The sequence below is a fragment of the Thamnophis sirtalis genome, unplaced genomic scaffold, assembly GCF_051295495.1.
Source record: "Thamnophis sirtalis isolate CommonGarterSnake01/CBP01778 unplaced genomic scaffold, rThaSir2_p1.2 scaffold_6, whole genome shotgun sequence".
Lineage (NCBI taxonomy): Eukaryota > Metazoa > Chordata > Lepidosauria > Squamata > Natricidae > Thamnophis > Thamnophis sirtalis.
In genome coordinates this window covers 36,399,388-36,423,391 of record NW_028261386.1, presented here as the reverse complement: position 1 = coordinate 36,423,391, position 24,004 = coordinate 36,399,388, and the positions used below count along the sequence as shown (strand labels likewise).

At 37.8% G+C, this 24,004-nt stretch overlaps 3 protein-coding genes across 5 annotated transcripts in view; 2 read left to right on the top strand and 1 right to left on the bottom strand.

Moving 5' to 3' along the window:
• DHX57 (DExH-box helicase 57) overlaps window positions 1-9,955 on the top strand; it is a 40,975-nt gene extending 31,020 nt beyond the window's left edge. For both annotated transcript variants that reach the window (XM_087717599.1, XM_087717600.1), the window contains exons 18-24: window positions 732-827; window positions 926-1,009; window positions 3,903-4,040; window positions 4,814-4,888; window positions 6,036-6,167; window positions 6,586-6,786; window positions 9,208-9,955. In XM_087717599.1, coding sequence (XP_087573725.1) covers window positions 732-827; window positions 926-1,009; window positions 3,903-4,040; window positions 4,814-4,888; window positions 6,036-6,167; window positions 6,586-6,786; window positions 9,208-9,351 — 870 coding nt within the window. In that variant the 3' untranslated portion in view covers window positions 9,352-9,955. The remainder of the gene's footprint in view (window positions 1-731; window positions 828-925; window positions 1,010-3,902; window positions 4,041-4,813; window positions 4,889-6,035; window positions 6,168-6,585; window positions 6,787-9,207) is intronic.
• A 1,009-nt stretch (window positions 9,956-10,964) lies between these two features.
• On the bottom strand, window positions 10,965-14,575 carry GEMIN6 (gem nuclear organelle associated protein 6). Its single transcript, XM_014067677.2, has 3 exons — window positions 14,257-14,575; window positions 12,621-12,766; window positions 10,965-11,560 (listed from the first exon to the last, which is right to left on the bottom strand). The coding sequence occupies exons 2-3, from the start codon at window positions 12,746-12,748 to the stop codon at window positions 11,185-11,187; spliced, it is 504 nt and encodes a 167-aa protein (XP_013923152.2). The 5' UTR covers window positions 12,749-12,766; window positions 14,257-14,575; the 3' UTR covers window positions 10,965-11,184.
• Window positions 14,576-15,476: 901 nt separating this feature from the next.
• Window positions 15,477-21,438, top strand: SRSF7 (serine and arginine rich splicing factor 7). Of its 2 annotated transcripts, XM_014067681.2 has the most exons (9): window positions 15,477-15,628; window positions 16,523-16,703; window positions 16,786-16,962; window positions 17,822-17,896; window positions 17,974-18,075; window positions 19,679-19,732; window positions 20,105-20,140; window positions 20,760-20,801; window positions 21,130-21,438. In XM_014067681.2, exons 1-9 carry the CDS (start codon window positions 15,601-15,603, stop codon window positions 21,182-21,184), a joined length of 750 nt encoding a protein of 249 aa, XP_013923156.2. In that variant the 5' UTR covers window positions 15,477-15,600; the 3' UTR covers window positions 21,185-21,438. The 2 variants fall into 2 exon arrangements, with proteins under 2 accessions (XP_013923156.2, XP_013923157.2); XM_014067682.2 differs by lacking the exon at window positions 20,760-20,801.
• Window positions 21,439-24,004: the final 2,566 nt, after the last annotated feature.

Below are 24,004 nucleotides of genomic sequence, written 5' to 3'. Positions count from 1 at the left end.
GATTTAGTCATAGGTAAATAGAGCAAATAGAGGTCCATAATAGGGCAACCTAAAAAGATATATGAAAGTAATGGTCAATTTTTTTAAAAAAGACAGATGTATGGTTCTCTCTGCCACTATAGTTCTTTAAAATTTCATCTTTAACTTCTTGCTTAACAGCAGTAATTGGGACCAGATTTTCTGTTGCTAGGTGAAACAATGTGACATGATCAATGTGATGTTGTGATATCACGTGGTCATGGAATACTCCAACCTGTGTGAGGCAGTTGTCAAGCACCGAGATTGTGATCTCATGACCACAGCGGTTGGTGTGATAGCTGGTTATAGGTATCACTCATTCAGCAGTGTGGCAACTTGGAAAGTGGTCATTAAGTGAGGACTACCTGTAGATGAACATCTTGTGAGAGTCTCAGTATAGAGACCAACTCCACAGAACCATCCTCACATGGATCTGTAGGCTGCTGAAGAGAGGTGTTTTTTAAAATATCTGCATAGGACTTTGCTACTTGATCCTTGGCTGAGATCAAATATAGCTTAACAGTTTTATTAATAAGGGAGGCAGTCAATTAACCTATTATTTTACAGGGTCCGAACACCACCAATTTTGAGAAGTTCAACTGTAATTCATTCCTATGTGTTCATAGAATTTAGATAAATTCTATACAGCTGAGACTAAATTTTAACTTTAAATATATTATCTATGTAATTGAACATTTTTATTAATTTTAAAGATTTCTCCATGGGACAAAAGAGAGGAAGCATTCAAAAAAAAGCTTGAGTTTTCCATAGAAAACAGTGATTATCTGGCTGTCATCCAAGCATATAAGGTAAGAGTTAAAAAGTTCACTTGGAATATCATGTTAAACATCCTTTCAAACTCTGGGGATTAAATAGTAAGGTGATATTTTTAATTTCCACTCTTTAGGGATGGCGCCAGTCTTCAAAAGAGTGCTTTCAAGCAGGTTCCACATTTTGCAGACAAAACTTTTTATCAGAAAATGTTCTTCAGGTAACATAATATTTTTATTTTGTATCTTTACCTTTATAAGGGTTTTGCTGACCTTTTAAAATAATTTGTTCTAATACTTACTTCTTGTTGTGCCATATGTTTTTCCCTTATATATAACCTGAACAATTTTAGACCAGGTTTGTTTATGCTATTATTCTATTTCATTTCATTATGCCTTTGCTCTGGATGGTGGACCTCACGGTTTCAGAGGGAAAAAAGGTAGATAGTTTGCATTTAAGTAGAAGTCATATTGAATTCATATGGCCAATCATCCTCCTCCTTTGTACCACATTGTTGCCCCATTTGAGATTATATTCTCAAAAAGCACCCAATGTGATGCGTGTTGTAAAGAAGGTGCTGGGAAGAGGCAAGATGAAATACAGGTCCTTGACTTATAGCTGTCAATGAGCCAGTCCATCATGGTTGTAATTTGTGACTGTCACAACAAGGGTCAGTCATGTGACTGTACCTGATTTTATGAGTTTTGCAAAGGTTGTTAAGAAAATCACCACACAAGTTAAACAAATCCACCATTGTTTAACGCATTCCATATCATTTAGTGAATTACTGGTTCAATATGGGTGCAGTTTTGAAACCAGAAGTAGGTGCCAGCTTTCAGCAAAACTGTCCTAAAATGCAATCATGTGACACAGAACACTGCAAATAGTCATAAATGCAGCTGTGTTGTCAGGTGCTTGAAGTTCAGGCGCATGACCACATGGCAGGGGAGCTGACCAGCAAACTTTAAGTCCAGCTCTTAAGTAACCCCAAGGTAGGTCTATCATAACTTCAAATGGCCGCTAAGCAATCAGTGATAAGTTAAAGTCTACCTGTAATACAAGTAATACACTATGGTTGCTGTTATTGATCTTCACATTGAGGAACTTTTAGGAAACTGTTGAAGATCATTAAGATACATACTAATTATTTTACTAGAAATAATTCAGAAATCACCACCTTTAGCTACATATGGTTGTAGTTGGCGATTAACATACTGAGAACCCAATAACTAACTATATACAGTGGGGCAAAAAAGTATTTAGTCAGCCACCAATTGTGCAAGTTCTCCCACTTAAAAAGATGAGAGAGGCCTGTAATTGACATCATAGGTAGACCTCAACTATGAGAGACAAAATGAGAAAACAAATCCAGACAATCACATTGTCTGATTTGGAAAGAATTTATTTGCAAATTATGGTGGAAAAGAAGTATTTAGTCGATATCAAAAGTTCATCTCAATACTTCGTTATATATCCTTTGTTGGCAATGACAGAGGTCAAATGTTTTCTATAAGTCTTCACAAGGTTTGCACACACTGTTTCTGGTATGTTGGCCCATTCCTCCGTGCAGATCTCCTCTAGAGCAGTGATGTTTTGGGGCTGTCGCTAGGCAACACGGACTTTCAACTCCCTCCAAAGGTTTTCTATGGGGTTGAGATCTGGAGACTGGCTAGGCCACTCCAGGACCTTGAAATGCTTCTTACGAAGCCACTCATTTGCTGCCCGGGCGGTGTGTTTGGGATCATTGTCCTGCTGAAAGACCCAGCCACGTTTCATCTTCAATGCCCTTGCTGATGGAAGAGGTTTGCACTCACATCTCACGATACATGGCCCCATTCATTCTTTCCTGTACACGGATCAGTCGTCCTGGTCCCTTTGCAAGAAACAGCCCCAAAGCATGATGTTGCTACCCCGTGCTTCACAGTAGGTATGGTGTTCTTTGGATGCAACTCAGCATTCTCTCTCCTCCAAACACAATGAGTTGTGTTTCTACCAAACAGTTCTACTTTGGTTTCATCTGACCATATGACATTCTCCCAATCCTCTTCTGGATCATCCAAATGCTCTCTAGCAAACTTCAGATGGGCCTGGACATGTACTGTCTTATGCAGGGGGACACATCTGGCACTGCAGGATCTGAGTCCCTGGCGGCGTAGTGTGTTACTGATGTTGTTACGTTGGTCCCAGCTCTCTGCAGGTCATTCACTAGGTCCTCCTGTGTGGTTCTGGGTGTTTTGCTCACCATTCTTGTGATCATTTTTTCCCCACAGGGTGAGATCTTGCGTGGAGCCCCAGATTGAGGGAGATTATCAGTGGTCTTGTATGTCTTCCATTTTCTAATTATTGCTCCCACAGTTGATTTTTTCACACCAAGCTGCTTGCCTATTGCAGATTCAGTCTTCCCAGACTGGTGCAGGTCTACAATTTTGTTTCTGGTGTCCTTCGACAGCTCTTTGGTCTTCACCATAGTGGAGTTTGGAGTGTGACTGTTTGAGGTTGTGGACAGGTGTCTTTTATACTGCTAACAAGTTCAAACAGGTGCCATTAATACAGGTAATGAGTGTGGGACAGAGAAGCCTCTTAAAGAAGAAGTTACAAGTCTGGGAGAGCCAGAAATCTTGCTTGTTTGTAAGTGACCAAATACTTCTTTTCCACCATAATTTGCAAATAAATTCTTTCCAAATCAGACAATGTGATTGTCTGGATTTGTTTTCTCATTTTGTCTCTCATAGTTGAGGTCTACCTATGAAGTCAATTACAGGCCTCTCTCATCTTTTTAAGTGGGAGAACTTGCACAATTGGTGGCTGACTAAATATTTTTTTGCCCCACTGTATTTTCACTATATATTTATGTATTTTTATACGAGATAGATATATTTCTCCTATATCTTCCTGCCCCAATATTTTATTCTATATCAGCTTTATAATAGTCAGAGTGAGCAAAATGAAGGCATGCAAAGGCCAGACATATTCTATCAGTCTTCTGGGGCTGATCATCTGCTGTGCATCACTAGTTCATACATTGGTATGTGCCAAATGGGAATAAGAGAGTAGCATTAATAAACTACTAGTTATATATTCATTATTCAAATAAATCTTTCCCATTTTTAAAGGAAATGGCACGTTTAAAAAGGCAGTTTACTGAACTATTGTCTGATATTGGATTTGTGAAAGAGGGACTCCGAGCCAGAGACATAGAACAGAGGTTTTCTCATAGAGGGGATGGTGTTCTTGAAGCTACAGGAGAAGAGGTAACTGAAGGGGAAGTTTTTTAATCTGTTAACTTTTCTACCCACCTTTCCATGTCTCCTTTCTTCCTCACCCATGTTCTTAAATAAAGATGTTTATATTTTATCTAACTCCCATATAACTATACTGATTATTTCTGGAATACTTCCTATCTTGTCAAGATCTAGTAGACTGAAGATACTTTTCAAGTTGCTTTGAGTATTATGAAAAGTCCTTTTTTACTTTCTTGCATACTGGAAAATTCTTTCAGTCAGGCGTGAACTTTGTCTGTTTAGTCCAGCTAGTGGGTTGATGAAGCAGAGTATTTGAAAACAAAACCTATTGTATGTATGTATGTATGTATGTATGTATGTATGTATGTATGTATGTATGTATGTATTATAGTTAAACATTAGTGATGTATTAATATAAATAATGTTTTCATTACAATAATGTTGTAATGCTAACTTGATTGTAATTATAACTTTATTAAACCTGCTTAGTTACTTTAAAAGTGGATGCTGACATGTATTATTGAACAGCAAAAAAAGCAAAGAAAATTCAAATACAAAAATTATAATATTACAATTCATTTGTAGATAACTCATCCCAAGATGTGTCTAACAGGAAAGCAGTTCATTTAAAAGTAGTCTCTATGAAAATCTATTGATTTTCAAAGAAACCTGACACCAGAAATATTCAGGATTTCTTGCCAGTTGCTACATGCTACATAGTTCTTTGCCAATGCCTGCATAAGGGATGGTCTTGATGCTCTAACTTGTCATCTATGTCACAGGCAAATGCAAATGCAGAGAATGTCAAACTGATATCAGCCATATTATGTGCCGCTATGTATCCAAATGTGGTTCAGGTAAGCATATAAAAATAATCATCATTTGCTTGTATTAATATCTATTACTCTGACTGAAATAGAATTGATTGCAATACCATGATATTTTAAGGGGGGAATTTATATAAGAACTTCCTTAAGCATTAAAACCATTTTGATCTCTTGGCTTTCGGGATAATTCATTATTTTATTTTATATCTATATCTTCTATTCATGTTTATATATGTTGTCAGTAAAGAAAACAAAGCTGAATGCCAATTTTTCTTCATGTGAGATTGGCTTCTAACTCTCCAGTATATGTAGCTTGTTTGCTACTTGGCAACTCATTATTTTCAGACATTTTCATGATTCCTTTCTGCCTGGAACCTACTGTTTCAATCCTCCATTATAGGCATATTGTTACTGATTTCTTAACTCTGCTTTTAACATTCTGCAGTGCTCTTTTTCCCCATCCTACCCCAAAATCCGAAACTAGGACTTACAAGATATTTGCAGAAACCAAATTGTAAAGTTTCCTGGAGTTTTATTGCATTGGCTTGAGATGGGGACAACCAATTTCATTGTATTTAAGTACAATGACAATAAAGATTATACTTAGTTAGTTGGTGAATGACACTGTTTTGCAAGATCAGTCTGTGTTTATAGCTGCAAATTTGGGTTTAGAAGGCTTGGCTGAGGTGCAGAGAAAAGTACTGTAGCAACAACAGAAGTAGTAGTTACTGACACAATAAGGAGTCCTTGGGGAGAAGGAAAAAATGGTAACTCCTGGAAGTACATAGTGTTAGAAATGAAAGCTGGTGCTTAAAACAATGTGCTTTCCAAACACCAGCTAGTGACTTCAGGGTTGGATTAGATTTTTACTTATTTTACATACACTGATCATACTTACAACCATGAGACTCCATTTATCTTGTCAAACAAAAGAATCCAGGCTATGGCTTTGTAATATATACGTTATAATATGTGCTACTGCTAAGTCTGGAATAGATTTGAGGAATGATGTAGTCTCTCTGTTTTTCTTCCTTTTCTTTTAAATTTCATAATATCACCTTGTTGATTTGTCAGAGGAAAGCAGTTTAGTAGAAATGTCTCTTTCTATATATCTCTGTTGAAATAAATGGGAATTGTTTGTGGATATCCAGTTCACAATTTTTATTTACCATTTTAGATAAAAGTACCCGAAAAGAAGTATCCAATTATTAAAGGAGCTGCTAAAAATAATCCAAAACCTGAAGCACTGATGTTTGCTACAAAAAACCACGGTTATGTTCACATTCATCCATCCTCTGTAAATTATCAGGTAATTTTTAATACTTTACTCCAGTCAGTAAAGTATTCTACCCAAACTTATTCTAGCATATATAGACTTCTTTCTTTGTGGAAAGAATAGCATGCACAACATCAGGCAATAGTTGCCTGCTTATATGCTATAAGCCTTGTTGAAAGGTATTGAATATTTCTGTAAACACCAACACAAGGATACGTCTTTCTCTCCTTTCTCCTCCAGCTTACTACATTCATATGAAACCTGCCTAGAGGTTTCAAATATCATCTCTATGTCTTCTTCAGGTTTGGCCACTTTATGCTGGCACAGAACAAATGTTTGTTAGCAAAATCTAAGTGGCAGTTATATAGTATGATACAGATGCTATTTATAGAATCAGAGTTGTTCCTGTTTTAAATGTCCCATAAGTATTCTTTGGAATTCTGTATTTCAGACAAAGAAGTTTAATAGCCCCTACTTGGTATACCATGAAATGTTAAAAACCAGCCGGGTTTTTATTCGAGAGTGCAGCATGGTGTCAGTATATCCACTGATCTTGCTCGGGGGAGGCCGTGTGAACATGCACCTCCAGAATGGGAAATATGTTGTTTCCTTGGATGATGGGTGGATTAACTTTGTTGCAGCATCACGTCAGGTAAAGAATTAAGCAACTCAGCAGGTCCATTATGTTTCTGGAAAAATGTATATGTTCTAGAACAGTGTTTTTCAACCACTGTGCTGCGGCACACTAGTGTGCCGTGACATAGTGTAAGGTGTGCCGTGGGAGAATTACTTTATATATAGTCAATATAGGCACAGAGTTAAAAATTTTTAACATTTTCTAATGGTGGTGTGCCTCATGATTTTTTTCATGAAAAAAGTGTGCCTTTGCACAAAAAAGGTTGGAAAACACTGTTCTAGAAGGCACCTACAATACAATGAGCAGCATTTTATCTTACTTTTAAAATTTCCTAAATTGAAAAGGACCATTTTCTTTCTTATGACTTTATGGCCTCAAAGTGGGGTAGATGATTTAAGAACAACGCCTTTGAGAACCATTGTTTTACAGTTCACTGGTATAATACAGACCAATATGGTACTTTGTATATGTCTCATGCAGTAATGTTGCACTTACAACATTGTACAGTAAGATAAATTGTCTCAATGAAGTATGCCTATCATAATATATGCCTATCCTCATGATAAAATTGTCATCTTACAGCTAGTCTCTTTCAGATAGGCTTAGGCTGGATAAAAGAAGCAGGCCAGTAGAGGTGGGGTTTTTTTTAAGCATCACATGAAAGAGAGGCCTGAGAAAGGTCATTATTTGCCTGCTACAGCATTACCCTCTCACATTTGGCTGTGGATTCTGGGCTTTCGTAGTCATTTGTGGTTTGGCTACCAGTGAAAACCAAGCTTTGCCCAGCCTCCAGAGGCACAGGGAGGGTGGGGGTGTCTCATAGGACCAGTGACATTGAGGAATGGATTTCACCGGAAGACTATTCCTCTTGGCAACCTCTGCTCCTTTTATGATAATCCCTACCCTTCCCTCCAGCCTAATGCGCCTGGCTTTTGTATCTGTGGCAGCAGCAGAAGCCACTACTGCTGTAGATAGATGCCTCCTTCAGCCATGTTGCTATTATTGCTTCACACATTTCAGATATTTTTGCATAAGTGTAGCTGATCTTCAATGAGAGGCAGAAAAGTGGCAAGTAGAATTTCTTTCCACTGGTTCTAACCTAGGCTTCTCCAAAAAGCACGAAGCAGAGTCCTGGTCCTGACAAAACCCCTTTTATTAAATGAATGTGAATTCTTCTCATTCATATTCAGCAAAGGCCTAGTAAAGTCTTTCAAAGGTGAATTTATGACCAGAGGTCTTATCTAGCTTGGAAATCTGCCATGTAAATATTTTCCAAACGTAGTGCTATGCAAGGAAAGTGTCACAGTCTCTGAGATTCAGACAGATCTTCACAGTTCTGAAATGAATGAATGAACAAATTGTTTCCTGCAAAAGCCCATTCCCCTTTCGCTCCTTTTATTTTCTATGGGAGGGGCCATTCACAGTCCACCTATGGCTTTACTCCCAAGTCAATCCAGATTTCTTAGCTGTTCTTTTCTTCTGGCAGCTCTGCACATGCACACACTGAACAGGCTCCACCTGTTTCTCTGCCTCAATGCTGTCTAGCTCCAAAGGCAGCTGAGAACTACCAGACGGCCTTCGCCCCATCTCTGCCTGACATAGAGCCCTCGTCCGAGCCTTCCCTAGCCTCCACGACTGGCACATGTTCCTCCCCAACCTCCTCATTGTCTGACTCTGCTGCCAGCTCTGCTAGGCGCTCACAACATCCACTATTTTTGCCCCTCATTCCCAGAACTGCTGTCCTTTATCTCATATGAGGGCACTAGCTTTTTGCCTCGTTTGCAAAAAGAACTGTAGGGTCAGCCATTTCCCAAGTGATATACTTTCCTCCCATTTAAAGATAGAAGGGAAGCATGTTGCAGGTGTGAGAAACAGCCTTTCACTTTCTTAAAAATGAACACCTTTCTTGTGGTCTTAAAACATTTTGATTGTATGATGCAATCAACTTGTGCAGGTAGACATTAAACTTGTAAACGTAAAAATTCCCAGTTAATATATAGAAAATGTAAGCACTGTGAACTTGGTATATATAGCCTTCCATGTCTGGCTTTCGTATTTCATTCTCTTTCTATCCTAATTTGTAGCATTGAGATACATGTACGGACAATGTATATCATAGTTTCAAGCAATATTCTACTCAATGGGACTTGTACAAAGATCTACAGTTGCAAACACACTAAGAATCAAACAAGATGTCTTTCTTGAACCACTATCCTGCTGCCACATAAGAAATTTGGATAAAGAGGTATTCAATATTTGCTGGTGCAATGCATGGTATAGCTATTCAGAAAGAGAAAATAGTGAACAGCATCCAGAGTCAGAGGCAGCATAAAGGAATGGCTATGTTCTTCATACTATGCTTAGGAAGTGTTTTGAGTGGCTAGTAGAAACCTCATCTAGAAGAACTTTATTTTAAGTGCATATTTGTAATTTCAGGTAGCAGAACTAGTGAAAGAACTTCGCAGTGAACTTGACCAGTTACTTCAGGAAAAAATTAAAAACCCCAGCATGGATCTGTGCACTTGCCCTCGAGGATCTCGGATTATCAGCCTGATTGTAAAACTTGTGACCACACAATAGCATTAGCTACTGTGGATGGCTTTCTTCTAATGTTAATGACAGAATAATGAAATGTGACACTGGCTGCTGTATAGCTATTTGGAAACCTAAATATCCAATTTAAAAGCGTTTTTTTAAAAACAATTTTATAAACATGATAGAAATTTACACAATAATAAGGAGCTTGCATACTTAAAATAAAACTTTTTTGCAAAGCAAGGAAGTGATAAGCATTCAGAAAATCATTCATGAACAGATCACATATACATTTAATGTTGAATAATTCACCACTCCCTTTTTGTGTCTAATAAAGCATTAACTCTGGCAGGATATTAATTTATCCTTCCCTTTCCCAAAATGGCAGTACATGAAACATATCAGTCATGGTTTCTACATGATTGCTGTGTCCAGAAATGAATCCTGTCCAGTAAATTTACATCTGTTTTCATTTTGTCAAATAATGTGTTGGCTGCTAGAATTCAAATATGGTGATACAAATTATGGAATAATTGTAACATAAAATTGCCCTAAGATCTCATTTCTTATTCTCAAATAATGCAGCATTGAGCCTGATGATATAGGTTATACATTATATAAATATTGTAATAAATAAAGGAATTCTCAAAACAAATAGCTGTCGTTCTTTCTTTTTAGGAAAACTATATTGTTTGAAACTGCTCAAAGCATTGTGGTTTGATTTGTGGATATAGTGAGAGGGAGGGAAGTTTTGCACAAATGATGATGAAAGGATACATTTTACACCTCTATTGGAAAATGGCTACTTCCTGAATTTTTGAGCATGATTCTATCCAGGACAGAAAATGAATGAGAAATTTAAGTATAACAAAACTTATTTTATGATTAACCGATTGACTTACGGATTTCATCTGGAACCTCATTATTAACAAAGCCCAAAGTTTTTGCAAACTTCTATAAGGAAATTTTTATGAATTTCAGTCAAACAACATTTTGGAAATACGTCAATAAAGTTCCTAATGAATTTCTTAAGAGTTTAAACAGAATAATATTTAGCACACTTATTAATACTGAATGTATATTTTTAAACAGTGTTTCACCTCAATTACTTATTCCTGGAAAATGTAGTGACCAGTAAGTTTCATGAATACTGAAGTGAACGATCAAGAACTTTGTAGATAGTGTGCATTGGGTCTTTAGGTACACAATCTTTCCCAGATGCCACATTTGGAAATATAATTGTCTACTCAACCCTTTTCAACATGATGCCCTGCAGCTATGTTGAACTACAAATCCCAACAGATGCAACCAAAGCATGTTTTAATTTTCAATCAATGGTGTGACCATTCAAAGGAACATACATGTACTAATACTAAAGTCAAGAAAAACTGTCATATTGCATCTGAAAAAGTCTTACATACAAAAATGTCTATTTTCAGTATCTTAAAAAGATTTGGTACAGTCCTTTTGTATGTGCTGTCCTGTATGTGCAGAAAATTAACTTCTAGAATTTACTATACAGTACTTTCAATTGTGAAATTGGCTGCATATTCATAGGAAGAAAAACTGTCCAAAATATTTTATTGCTTATACTACTGTCCCATTTTCCTCAGAAAAGTTAATATTTTGGTTTCAAATTAAGAGACTGGAGAGAATAAGAATGTGACTTATATTTACTATTGTATGAAAAAACCAACTTTGCAGGAACTTGGTGGGAAAAAAGTCAAATGATTTTAATATAAAAATATAACTAGCACAACTGCTACAATTGCTATTTATATACAAAACAAAATTTGGAAACAATGGCTGAGCATCAACCATTAAACATTCCTACTTTTTATTAAACTGCTGTTTTAAGAATAATGAAATCTATATGCCTCACTGCTGAAGTGCAAGATAGCTTTGAATCAATCCTTGAACTCTACACAAAATTATTTCATTAGAGCTATTGCAATCTTCTGGTCCATATGGTGAGTCAATGGTTAATACACCTGCCACGCACAGCGTTGGTTGTGATTCTCCTTGTTCTTTTACAGGGATGTGGTTTTTCTCCAGCCAGTTCTTCAATGAGTTTTTCTTTCTGTCCAGCTCTTCTTGATTATAAGTTTGACTTTTTCCAGCCATGAAGAGATGTGCAAGTTTTTCTTTAATTTCATCATCTCTTTCAGTCACTATTTCAATATCCTGCACAGCATGTCCTAAAACAACTAAAACAGACACTTTTCCATTCTCAAGGGGATTTGCCAGAAGAATACTGTCAAGAATAAAAGGTTAATATGAGGATATGTTAAGTGATCACATTGCTAGTTGGCTTTTTCATCCATACGAGGCCTTTCTATCAGTCTTTCACATCAAAAAAGTTCAAATCAGAATGAAACTCTTTTCCCAATGACAAAAAACTGAAATTGCTATGGCATTACAAGTTGTCCCACAAGTTACCCAATAAACCTGGGGCTTGAGTTGCATTAGCAATCCTTGAAGTTTGTAATAACTAGATCAAGATCAAAAGCCAGAATAAGTGAGGCCTCTCCAGTTAGACTCAAAATATTTTGATCAAATCATATACATAATATATATTACATGTTTGGTAGAATTATTTTTCATCAGATTTACATTTTCAATTGACATCATGCTAAGATGTAAAGTCAATTACCATCCATTTTACATATACTTTAAATATTATTATACAAAATGCTAATATTGTGCAAATCATTTGATGAAATATTTTGGTCATGAGCAAAGTATCCCCCAACTTTGGTCCTTAAAAGTATTTATTTAAATTAAAAAATTTCCATGGTGTTAATATACAATTATCCTTGTCTAAATGTTATAGAATACATGGGAAACTATTTTTACAATAAACATAACAGTTCATTTACTGTCCATACTACCTATGATATATAAGCCAACATAAAGAATAGATTTTCCCATTGTTAGCTGCTACATCCATCATTGCAAAAACTGAAAAATTGGCATATGCATTTCACTAGATAAATAAGTATGGAAATGGCTGACTAACTGACAAAAAGTTTTAAAAACCTGACAATGTAGAATAAGTTCACTAATAAATTTTGTCAATGTTTATTAGTTGTAATTTTTTCCTGAAATTACCTACATATTTTCAAATGTCTATTAGACAGAAATATTTAATATGTTTGTATTAAGATTTCATTTGTATTCTGTTTAGGCATACAATCTCCCAATTTAATTTGCTTTTCATTTTATACATTATAATCATTCATCCCCTTCATTCCCCCTTAACACATGTTCTTTCTCAGAAAAAGTATTTCTATATAGAATTCACTGAGACATACTTGGCCGAAACTGGATCAACTGTTAAAACCCATCCTTTGTATTGGCGTTTCTCGGCAGCCAGTACTTTGATTTCTTTATCCACAAAAGCCAGCCATTCCAAAGGAGTTTTCCTCTGCCATTCAGTCATATTTTCTTTTTACTGAACCTAATGAGAAAAGAAAACATTATTGCCAGCAATATTCTCCTGCTTCTGTATTAGGAAAACTTGCCTATTTCCCTGATTAAGAATAAAATGGCCCTGTTGGATCAAGTCAAGGTTCATGTTAGCCCAGGATTGTTTATCAGAATGGCTAATAGTTGCCTATGAAATGCTCACAAGCAACAGTTAGATTCCTCCCTGGCTATTGTTCCCCTGACATTGATAGTTGGAATGCACAGTGGTATATTAACCATTAAGCAGACTAAGCATGTGCTTAGGGCACCAGGCCCAAGGGGGCACCACAAAGCTGAGAAAGAAAAAAAATCCAATGAAGATTTGTACAGTATGTACATGGAGGGGGATTTGTCAGTGTTTAGGGCACCAGTGAGCTTTAATCCACCACTGGGAATGCAGACCACCTGAAGTCCAGTTGTAACAATACCTCTTGATAGACCAGCATTTCAAAAACTTACCCAGTCCTTTCTTAAACACAAATCAATGTATGTCTTATAAGTCTACAAATTTATTGTCAAAGACTTTTTGAAAATACAGGTGTGCCACGTTACAAAGTTCACCTCTATCTGCTTGTACACTTCAAAAAACATCATTAAGATGGTGAAGCAGGATTTACTTTTGCAGAATCCATGCTGACTTTTCTTTAAAGAGGCTTATTCCTCTACTGCAGTGGTTCCCAAACTTGGCAACTTTAACACTTGTGGACTTCAACTCCCAGAATTCTCCAGCTAGCTCTTCTGGCTGGAGAATTCTGGGAGTTGAAGTCCACAAGTCTTAAAGTTGCCAAGTTTGGGAACCACTGCTCTACTGCTTAGTTATTTTTCCTTTGATTACTCTTTCCACTAATTTATCTTTACCAACCTATTATTTCCAGGATCTCCTGGAGCCCTTTTTAAAAGTTACTATCACACTGCCTACCTTCCAGCAGGGGACTAGACAGGCTACATTTTTTTGCGATAATAACCACAATTTGGGGGGAATGTCTGCTCGGTTGAGTTCTTACTGTACAATCTTTCCAAATGTCTTAGATTAGAATACTATATCTTAGCTTAGTAGCTTACTTTACTTTAGCAACTCCAGTTCCTTGAGAAAATCAATGCAGGCTCAGAAATTTGTCCTACATCTTCTACAGTTAACCAGATGCAAATAATTAATTCAATTTCTCTATGGAAATCTTTCTATTCCTTTTTCATTTAGAAATCCAATCGCTTTCCTTGCTGGTTTTTTTGTTTTGTTTTGTTTCAGATATGTTTAAGTAATAACTCCCACACACCCACCCCGGCGATAATACATACTCATACCATAAAATCATAACAATCATTATGATTTTAGCAATCCGTATCATCGATATCTTTTTGCCAATCGCTCTTCCGTAATGATGAGATTGCAATATCATTCCATCGAATAATCTTCCCACGAGACTACTGTTCGTTAGTACTAAGTTCAGCAATGTTCCTAAAAGTATGAACCCCAATACATACATTAATTTCAGGTCGCGAAAAAAAACCTGCAGTTTAAGAACTGCAGGTTTTGAATCCCTCGCGGTTCTTACTGCATAGTCAACGCCATAAAAATACAGCGCGTTGATTAAAAAAAAGAAAGCTGGGCTGCAGCTATTCGTGTCTTTTAAGTAGAGGTAGCACTCGTATACATCCTTAAAGATAAATTACAATCCGGATATCCAGCTTCAGCAGCCGTCGTTCAGTCAGAAAAGCCTTTAAAAGAGAGTGCGAAGGCGCCTCCCTCCCGCCCGCCCGTCCTTTCTGGGACCCAGAAGGCACTGCGTTCAGGGGCTTCTTTATTCCCCTTCCGTAGCCGGATCTATCCGAGGAATCTTTCAAAAAGGTCGGGACTGAATGGATGAAGTGCTTTAGCATATTAGACTCGTAGAATCGCAAGGATTAAAAAAAAGTTTTGAAAAACTGGTTTCACGGCGGACTTCACGTTTCTTTCGCCATCTGTTTCAGAACACATTTAGGGATTTAACTAAGAGGCGATTCCGTTTCTATGGTTACTTTCTAGTTTTAGCATTCAGCTTTTAAAAGCTTTATCTTCTAGGTCTCGTTATATATTGGCTATCTTATTTTGGATGGATGTGAAGGCTTAGCTAGTTGTGTAAGCAGTTTCGAAAAGAAAATTACTCTTAAAGGTAGAAGTGACGTTTCCCGTCGCTGGACCTCGAGTTTTGGCGGCTTCATGGATATTGTTTTGGCAAGAGCAGGAAGTAGCTTTGATTGGCTTTCTTCTGCAACTCTTCCGGGTTTAGCCCACAGTTTTAGGAGTTTTTAGTGATCGCCCATCCAGGTACTAGCTAGATCTGGCGTTGTGTTGTTTTTGAGATCAGCTAAGATGGCACTGATAACCAATAATTAAATACAGGCAATGGCTCTGATAAATATTAGAGAAGTAAAAGAATTTGGAGGGGGGAAATCAATATTTGTTTCCCCTAGCGGCTAGCGCGCTACATTCTGTTAAAATCTTGAATGATCCTTAAGCGCTTTTTAAAGTACATATTAACTACTGACAAATATGCAGCAGCCGTACGTCTCAACCGCTTTTAACTTTAAAAACAGGCGATGTTTTAAACACGCCTGTTCGCGGGGTCCTAACGTCGCTCAAAATGGCGTCACGTCCTATATCCCATCTCCTCCTCCTCCCCTTTTTCAGCCTAACGTTACTATGGAAACAAAAACTGTCTTTCCCGCCTCGCCAGTCCGCGACGGGCTCACAATTATAGTGCGCGTGCGCAATAACGGCGCAATCTATATAAGGACTGAAACCCGCATGCGCTCAGCGACAGTTGTTTTTTTTTCCTTCGCGAAAGGATGTCGCGCTACAGCCGTTATGCCGGAGGTAAGTGGTGCGAGTTCAGGCGCGGTGCGAGGCAGGTGTCGTGTGTATCTATTCTCCGTATCACGCGATGTAGTTTCACTGTTTGTACGACACTAAGCTGTATCGGTGATAATGTTAAAGCCCGTTAGGAAATGACCCGGCGCCATTTTGCACATGTTATAGTCGCTGGATGTACCGAGGCAAACTTCCTTCGAGTTGGAATTGCTAAGCTTCAATGCGCAAATACGCTGCTGGTTTGCTTGAACGTTTTAGTGAAGGCGGGCAGGCACTTGATGATTTCATTGATTTTTTTTCTCCTTTTTTTTGTTAATGCTACTACCGGTGTACGGGTAAAATGGAGGCGGTGCTAAAGATGGCGGCGCCCGTGATCGGCGGGGCAGGAAGACGTTGGGGGAAACGGCGGCGTCGGGCGAGCTTGCAACGGAGTAGCCGCGTGTGTGTCAGCCGCCAGGAAGCGGTGGTGGCCTAATGCGCAGGCGCGCGATGGAGCATGAGTGCCGCTATGCCTGCTTGGCCTTGTGATTCAGCGGCTTCCCGGGCCCGAGTGGGTGGAGTAGCTGGCTGGAGCGCCGTGTTGTGAGCGGAGGACAGCTACTTCTCCTTTTTTTTTGTGGAAACAAAGCCAATGCACGGCGAATAAACTGCTGTAAAATAGCAGCGTTGATGGCATAGAGGTGATCATAAAAGCTAAAAAATAAACCACCACCCTTCTTTGTCAATATGCTAAGAAACACTTTGTAGAGGAAGTAGATAACTTGGTTATCACCTGAAAGACTACTTGTAAAAAAAGGGTCCTTGACTATAGTGGAACTTCTGCTCCATTAAGCATGTTTTTCCTACTTGATCTTAAGATGTCTTAAAAGTTTTGGAAATTACTGTTTTCTATTTTTGCAGAAACAAAAGTATACGTTGGCAATTTAGGAACAGGTGCTGGTAAAGGAGAACTTGAAAGGGCTTTTAGCTACTATGGACCCTTACGTACCGTGTGGATTGCACGAAACCCTCCTGGATTTGCATTTGTTGAATTTGAAGACCCAAGGGATGCTGAAGATGCTGTTCGTGGTCTAGATGGAAAGTAAGTAGGAATACAAATGCTATTTGTGAAATAACTTCCATTTTTGTTTAGTATGTTGACTGAAATGTTTTGCTGTTGTTAGGGTGATCTGTGGTTCCAGGGTTAGAGTGGAGTTATCAACTGGTATGCCTCGTAGGTCTCGCTATGATAGACCTCCAGCACGACGACCATTTGATCCTAATGATAGATGTTATGAATGTGGTGAAAAAGGTCATTATGCTTATGATTGTCATCGCTATAGTCGTCGTCGGAGAAGCAGGTATGTATACGAGTAATTTTGTTTTAAAGTTTTAAGTTATGTGTAGTTTTGATTAGTAAAATAAAATAAAGTACCAATTTTTTTTAAAAAAAGTTTTAATTATATGGGTATGTTACATTTGTTTATATTTTGTATTAAAATGTTAATATGTTAATAATCAACCTGGTCAAAACCTTTCAGGTTTCTTCGTTTGAGTCAGTCGCCTTGATTCAGAATGTCACGAGCCTTAAGATTTCATGCTGAGGCGCCTTGCAAATCCGACAATTAAGATCCTCCTAGACCTTGAGGTGATCAGCATAAGAGGCCAGATCCCCTCGAGTCATCTACACCTAGCTTCACCATATTCTTTAAAGGGCAGAAAAATTGAGACGGTGATCGCCGTAACAGTAAATTTGGCTTTCAATTGGGCCCCCCTCCGGTTTAAAAAGAGGAACACCAGATTGACCACATTCCCACCTAGAAAAATCTTCTTGCGTCAATCAAGCCTCACCTGGCTCATTTGGCTGTCAGTTTGATCGTCGTTAGATTGAAGAGAACACCTAGATGCAGCGATCGGCTATAGATACTTCTAGATCGTCTAGATCTGCTAGACCTTGGGCCAAAGAGGGTCGACCTGCAAACTTGCAAGGTTTATTTTAAATACACATTACAGTGTTTTATATTATTATGTAATAATTCTAAATGTTATACATTTTAACATCTTTATTAGGTAGTAAAAAAGTACTCGAGAAATAGGCCCTGAATTTTTCAACTGACGGTCCCTTAATTTTTAGATAGCTGATGTTTTAGCTTCAGCGAGGGCTCACATGCCAATTGTTGAATATGTAATCTAATTTTTTTTTCCTCTAACCGAAACTAGGTCACGGTCTCGGTCTCATTCAAGGTCCAGAGGAAGAAGATATTCTCGCTCACGCAGCCGAAGTCGTGGCAGGAGGTAAGCATTTACATATGTGGAATATTCTAGTTTTAGTAGGTAAAGAATGGTATAACTGTAAGTCTATTTCCATTTAGATCCAGATCTATCTCAGCTCGCAGATCTAGATCTCTGTCTCCTCGTAGATCCAGATCTGTATCGCCACGTAGATCCCGTTCCGGTTCTTTAAAGAGATCAAGGTAATTTGGCTCATATTTATGATGATTGTAAAATAGGCAGTTCTTAGTTTTTGAATGCTGCTATATTTGTGTGCAAATCAGGTTAACAGCTGCCAGTATTGTGAATTTTATGTGAATAGTACAGGGTGTCCTCAATTTACAACCATTCATTTAGTGACTGAAGTTACAATATCACTGAAAAAATGGAATTATGACCCTTTTTCACACTTAATAAACATTGTAGCACTCCCATGGTTAAGTGATCAAAATTTGGGTGCTTGGTAACTGACTCAGGATGCCGTGTCCTGGGGTCATGTGATCAGAAAGTTTGGGCTCAGTTGTCATAGGTTGAGGACTATCTGTAGTGGATTGTCTTTACATCTTGTGCAAAATGCATTTGTTAAGGATTAAGTCATTTGTGCAGTGTTATGATGAATCTCTGGCTCAGCCATGTGATGGCTTGCTTTTGTAGAAGTTTGCTGATTAAGAATGCTCACTTTATGTACTTCATGCTGCCTTTCTTGCTTTGAGTGCTCTTAGTTTTATGAACTATACTATATTCCTCGGATTGCTTATGAGAGTGAGTTGGCGGGTACTTTGGGGTTCAGTAGCATCTGTTTCCACATTGAGAGCTCACTCGCCATCAGTAGTTTGCAGGCAGCACTAGCATCCAGTGGTGTGAGTGAGAAGCTTCTCCACTGATATAATGAAAGATAATAGAGCATAAAAATAAGCATTAGTGGAAAAATTCCATCAGTTAAACCTGTCACTTTCAAGAAAACAAAGCCACATGAAACCTTACAACTAGACTCACCCAGTGAGATCTGTTGTGACAGAATGAGGAGAATCAAATACTGTATTTTTCAGAGCATAAGACACACCTTTTTCCCTCAAAAAAGAAGCTGAAAATCCGGGTGCGTACACTGAATACAGCATTTCTTGCCCCACAAAACCCTTCCCCTTCACCAAAATGGCTGTGCAGAGCCTGTAGAAGGCTTTCAGAGTGCTCCTGGGGGCTGGGGAAGGCAGAAATGAGTGAAAAACGGGCCATTTTTTTGCTCAATTTTGCCCCAGCCCCCAGAAGTACACTCTAAGCCTCCTAAAGGCTATGCATGCAATTTGTTTGACAAAAAAGGGGCCCATTTTCACAAAAAACAGGTCCATTATTGCTTGTTGGGGGGGGGCATCCCACAGGAGCACTCTGCAAGCCCCCTAAAGACTATTCATGCCTTTTTTGGGAAAGAAAACAGACCTGTTTTCACAAAATAACAGGCTGTTTTTGGGAGGTTACAGAGTGCAAAAACTTTTTTATTTGCCTCTTCAAAACTTTGGTGCGTCTTATACTCTGAAAAATGCGGTACTTTCTTTTGCCAAATGACTGCTTGTGTGGGGAAAACACCATATACAGAGTTTTATAGATTTGGAGTCTTAAAATTTGCTGTTTTAAACTAAAAGGAACTGCTGGAAAATGGTTGCCTGTATATTACAGCTACCTCTCTAGAATCTTTAATGACATTTCTATTTATCCAAGTAATCTGGAATAGTCACATTTTTGATCTATGTGAATATTCAGGAACTGGAACACTGTAGTAGAATATTCCCTTTTTTTTTTTTTTTAATCCAGATCTCGGTCAAGATCCAGGTCTCGGTCAAGGTCCATTTCACGGCCCAGAAGCAGGTAAATTTCCATTTGTGGACATTCAAAGCAATAATTAAATGTGAAATTTGCTGTGGGTAGCTAATCTTAATTACTGCTAGAAAGTTTAGCTTAATTAGAAATAACAGATTCTTTGTTTATTTTTGCTACATTTGAAAAATAAATGGGCTGTCTTTTTGTATTATATGCACATGCACACAATTTATAGTATGACGACAACTGTATTATGAACTTTGTATTTGTGGAGTGTCATCTTGGTTGCAAGTATTTGATATAGAAACTGTTGCAAAATTTTTACTGTCAGATCAAACCTGCATTTTGTAAAATAGGACTTTATTAAACAAGTAAATTAATATGTTAAATGTTAATCAAGATTACTTGATATTTCAACAGCCGCTCTAAATCACGATCACCATCTTTAAAGAGAAGGTAAGTTGAATCTATAGGTTGAATTAGTTATATTGTTACAGTTAACTAAAAAAAAAGTATAGTAATGGTCTCTGCATAAATCTGTGGAGAATACAGAATATTATATTGTGAGGTTCTTCATTTAATTCAGGGGTGTTAAACCTGATTGCATTGTGTGACATTGGGTTTGTTTTTGCCCTTGTGGGCCGGGATGGGCATGGCCTGCTTGAGCCGTACCTGGCCTGCGGGCCATGTGTTTGACAACCCTGTTCTAAAAAAAAGTTATATATACATAACAATAAAATTTTTATTTATAGTAAAACAAGTTTTACTAGTTTGAATTAATATTCAGAGCCTCACTCCAAAATAGGAAGTTCTTACATATGTTAAATCATTGAGCACATCATGATTGTTTTAATGGACAATAAACTTAAATGGCTCATAGTCAGACTGAGAAGGTATAGAGTTATAACTGGCCCTGAATAAACTTTGGGGGTAAGTCTGCTGTAGTGCAGAATAATCAAATTTATGTTTTGAATGACAGTTACTTATCCAAGCAAAATAAATAGATGTTTAATCCAAATTAGAAATGTATTTAAAAGCATTTTACTTGATTTAATCTTCAGTCTTGCTTTTTCAGTTTTGATATGAGCCATTTATATCCATTCTCCATTAATTCACGGTAAGTATGCTGCTTTTTGAATGCTTTGAAAGCTTGGCAATACTTTCTTGTGGGAAAAGGGGGTGCATGAAATGTAGAAATTTTGCTTTGGTATTTTGGTACATTAAAAATGTACATGGTTTCCACTTGATTTCTAACATGTTTTTTCACAAGAATAACCCAAATAATTTAAGAATTAGGATTAAATTTATTATTGCCCTAAATGTAGCAGCGGGCCTGATTTATACCACTAATCCATTAATCTAGTCAAACTTATTATTAAATTAACTTCTTGTGACTTGGTTTCTCTTTGCCCCCATCCTTTTTTTTTTTTTTTTTTTACTTCCAGTCGTTCACCATCGGGAAGCCCTCGAAGAAGTATCAGTCCTGAAAGATTGGATTAGAATGGCAAAAAACGTGTTAGGAAAAGTATTGTTTACGTAATTTTAAGGGATTTCTTTATTAAGAAATATAAGAATTTAGTTCGCTGAAGAAAATCTTTTCTAGGGTTAATGCAGCAAGGATCTGGATCTTTTAGTAAAATCTGTAAAAGCTGCTACAGTAGACTATAGTGCACAATTTCTTGTATGTAACAACATCTATGATCTCAACGGTGTCTTTTTATGGGCACGTGAAATAAAATGTGTTTCTAACTTTGCTATAATGTTATTTGCTTCTGTTAATATTTCAAGTGCATGTTGAAAGCAAACTCCAAACAGATACCTTAGTGTTGTATCCAAAGGCTGTGCAAGCATATATTAACTTGTTACCACTAAGTTGCCTGCAGTAGACTTATGTGGTTTAGGCACAATCCTAATGACTTGAAAATGGTGTAGCAAAGAAGCTGCTTGTGTGATTTTGTAATATAAAGAGATTGGTTTGATCTGTTAATTCATACTGCAGGATGCTATTATGTATTATTCCAGGCAGAGTTAAGTATTTAAAGACAAGCCCAAGATAACTTTAGATGGCAAATTGACTCCAATTTGAAATTATTTAACAAAATGATTAGGTACGTGTCCTCTGTCAGATAAGGTATCTTGAAATTTGGGCAAGAGCAGAATTATTGTTCTCCAAAACAAAATTTTAAGACAGTTTTATAAGATCTAGTTCCTTGTACAAAATTCACTGAGAATTTTTGTTGCTATCAAAATTGCAAGCAGTTTATTAAAGCAGTTAAACACTGCTTTTATAGAAAAAGATAGGCTTAAGTATTCTTCCACATTTTATTTTTTTTCTATCCTTTTTTCTCATGAAATTTAGTATGAAGTTGTTGCCTCTCATCCCTAGATTAACCTTGTAAAATAAATGGAGTAAGAGTCAAAATCACTCAATGAGATTCTATAGCTAAGGGAAAACTTAAATCTGGGTCTGATCCTAGTCTTACACACACTGTATCTACAACACACTTAGCCTCTTATATGAGGAATAAAACCAGACTGCTAAAAATCATTTTCTAGTACTGGGCGGATGAAATTTAAAAACAATTCAAATAACACTCTGCAATATCTTAGTACAGCTATACTATTTCCCCAGATTGCTTGTATCTGCTTTAAGGAGCAATGTGTCTCAAAGCACCTTTTGGACTTTAAAAGCAAAATGCTGCATGCCCTCAAGTATCAACACTTTGATTCAAGTATTTCTACAAAAAGACACGTCTTCAGCTACACTTCATACATTTTTAGGATTGCAGGCATTCTGCAGTAAAAGGCAGGAATTTGCAAGGGCATTAAATAAGTTGCAATGCTTTTTAAGGGATGCTGTACAGGTTAATGCTTAGCATGGCTACAGTATCTCCCCAGTTGTCTGATTGCATTTCCTTGCCAATTTTTATAGACCTTCCTATTGGCCACTGTGTTCCTATAAGTTGAATAAATTATAAAAGGTGAAATACCCTTCTGTGTTGAGAACAAACTTATTGAAATAAAGCTTTAATAGCTACTTTGACACAAATTCATTTCTTTGGTTAATTGCACATACTATTTTAGCTTCATTCCTAAAAATTGCTATTAATTGTAGATTTAATCTAGCATCTCATACTACTTTCATATAGTGATAGAATATATATTGCCATATCTATCAAACTTTTTAATGTGAAAGGGTTCTGCAAACCTCAAGTTTGAAAAATGAGTTGGTTCATAAATCACTTGAAGTGGGAGAGGTCTGGCTCATTCTTTCTGATACAAAATCCATGGTGGGGGGTCTCACTGTTGATAAATCTGGACCTCAGTATTGTATGCCAAAATGAATACATTCAATTTAAAGTGCCAATTTACTATATTTGGGAAAGGCGGGATTGGTTTAAGTCAATTTTAACAAATTTTCACAAAAACGGACACAGGTTTTGGAGGCTGGGGAGGGCAAAAACGAGTGAAAAATGGGCCCTTTTCACAAAATGGGGCTGTTTTTGCCCTCCCCAGCCCCCAGGAGCACTCTGCAGGCCTCCCACACCCTCTGCACGCCCTGTTTTTGCAAAAAAAAAAACGCCCATTTTTGCCTCCCCAGCCCCCAGAAGAACTTTGCAGGCCTCAAAGTCTATGCATGCCCCCTTTTCACAAAAAACGGTGTGCAGAGGGTTTGGGAGGCCTGCATAGTGCTCCTCGGGGCTGGGAAGGGCAAAAGCTTTTTAATTTACCTCTTCAAAATCTTGGTGCATCTTATAGTCCAAAAAATACAGTATTCCAGGAAAGATTGTGTGGAAAATAGTTTTAAGCTGTTAAATGGCAAGAAATTGTGTATACTGGATGTATGCAACCTGCAGTTCCGGAGCCACATGTGGCTCTTTGGGCCTTCTGCTGTGGCTCCCTGTTGAGTGATCCCATCACTGGCTGGCCCTGTTCCTCACCCTTCCCTCCCCCTCCTTGCCTGGCCTGAGAAGGTAAGGGCAACAGCGGGGATGGAGAAGCAGCTGGGCTGATTCTCCAGCGCCTCACTTTTGCTGGAGCTTCTTCTGGCCCTTGTTGGTGCTAGGCATGCTTCGGTTGCTTGGCGAGACACACAACCTCCTTTCTGCCCCGAGATATTGGCCCAACCCGGCCGTTGATCAATGACAGCTTCGCTAACACAAGGGTTGGGTGGGTGGGAGGGAATACGATCTGGAAGGAGGGGGCGGAAAGGGGGACAGGCCTGTAGCACCCAGCCACAGCTTTAAAACTTGCACGGGGGACTATCAATGGCAGGATGCTTTTCAATGAAAGCTGGCAGCAGCACTGCTCTGCTGGGGG

Bases quoted from the DNA above. Each gene is read 5' to 3' on its own strand.
- SRSF7 (XM_014067681.2), top strand. From the start codon at position 15,601: ATGTCGCGCTACAGCCGTTATGCCGGAG. The intron at 15,629-16,522 runs GTAAGTGGTGCG...CTATTTTTGCAG, and splicing joins CTACAGCCGTTATGCCGGAG to AAACAAAAGTATACGTTGGC. The intron at 19,733-20,104 runs GTAAATTTCCAT...ATATTTCAACAG, and splicing joins ATTTCACGGCCCAGAAGCAG to CCGCTCTAAATCACGATCAC.
- GEMIN6 (XM_014067677.2), bottom strand. From the start codon at position 12,748: ATGACTGAATGGCAGAGGAAAACTCCTTTGGAATGGCTGGCTTTTGTG. The intron at 11,561-12,620 runs GTATGTCTCAGT...TATTCTTGACAG, and splicing joins GTTGATCCAGTTTCGGCCAA to TATTCTTCTGGCAAATCCCC.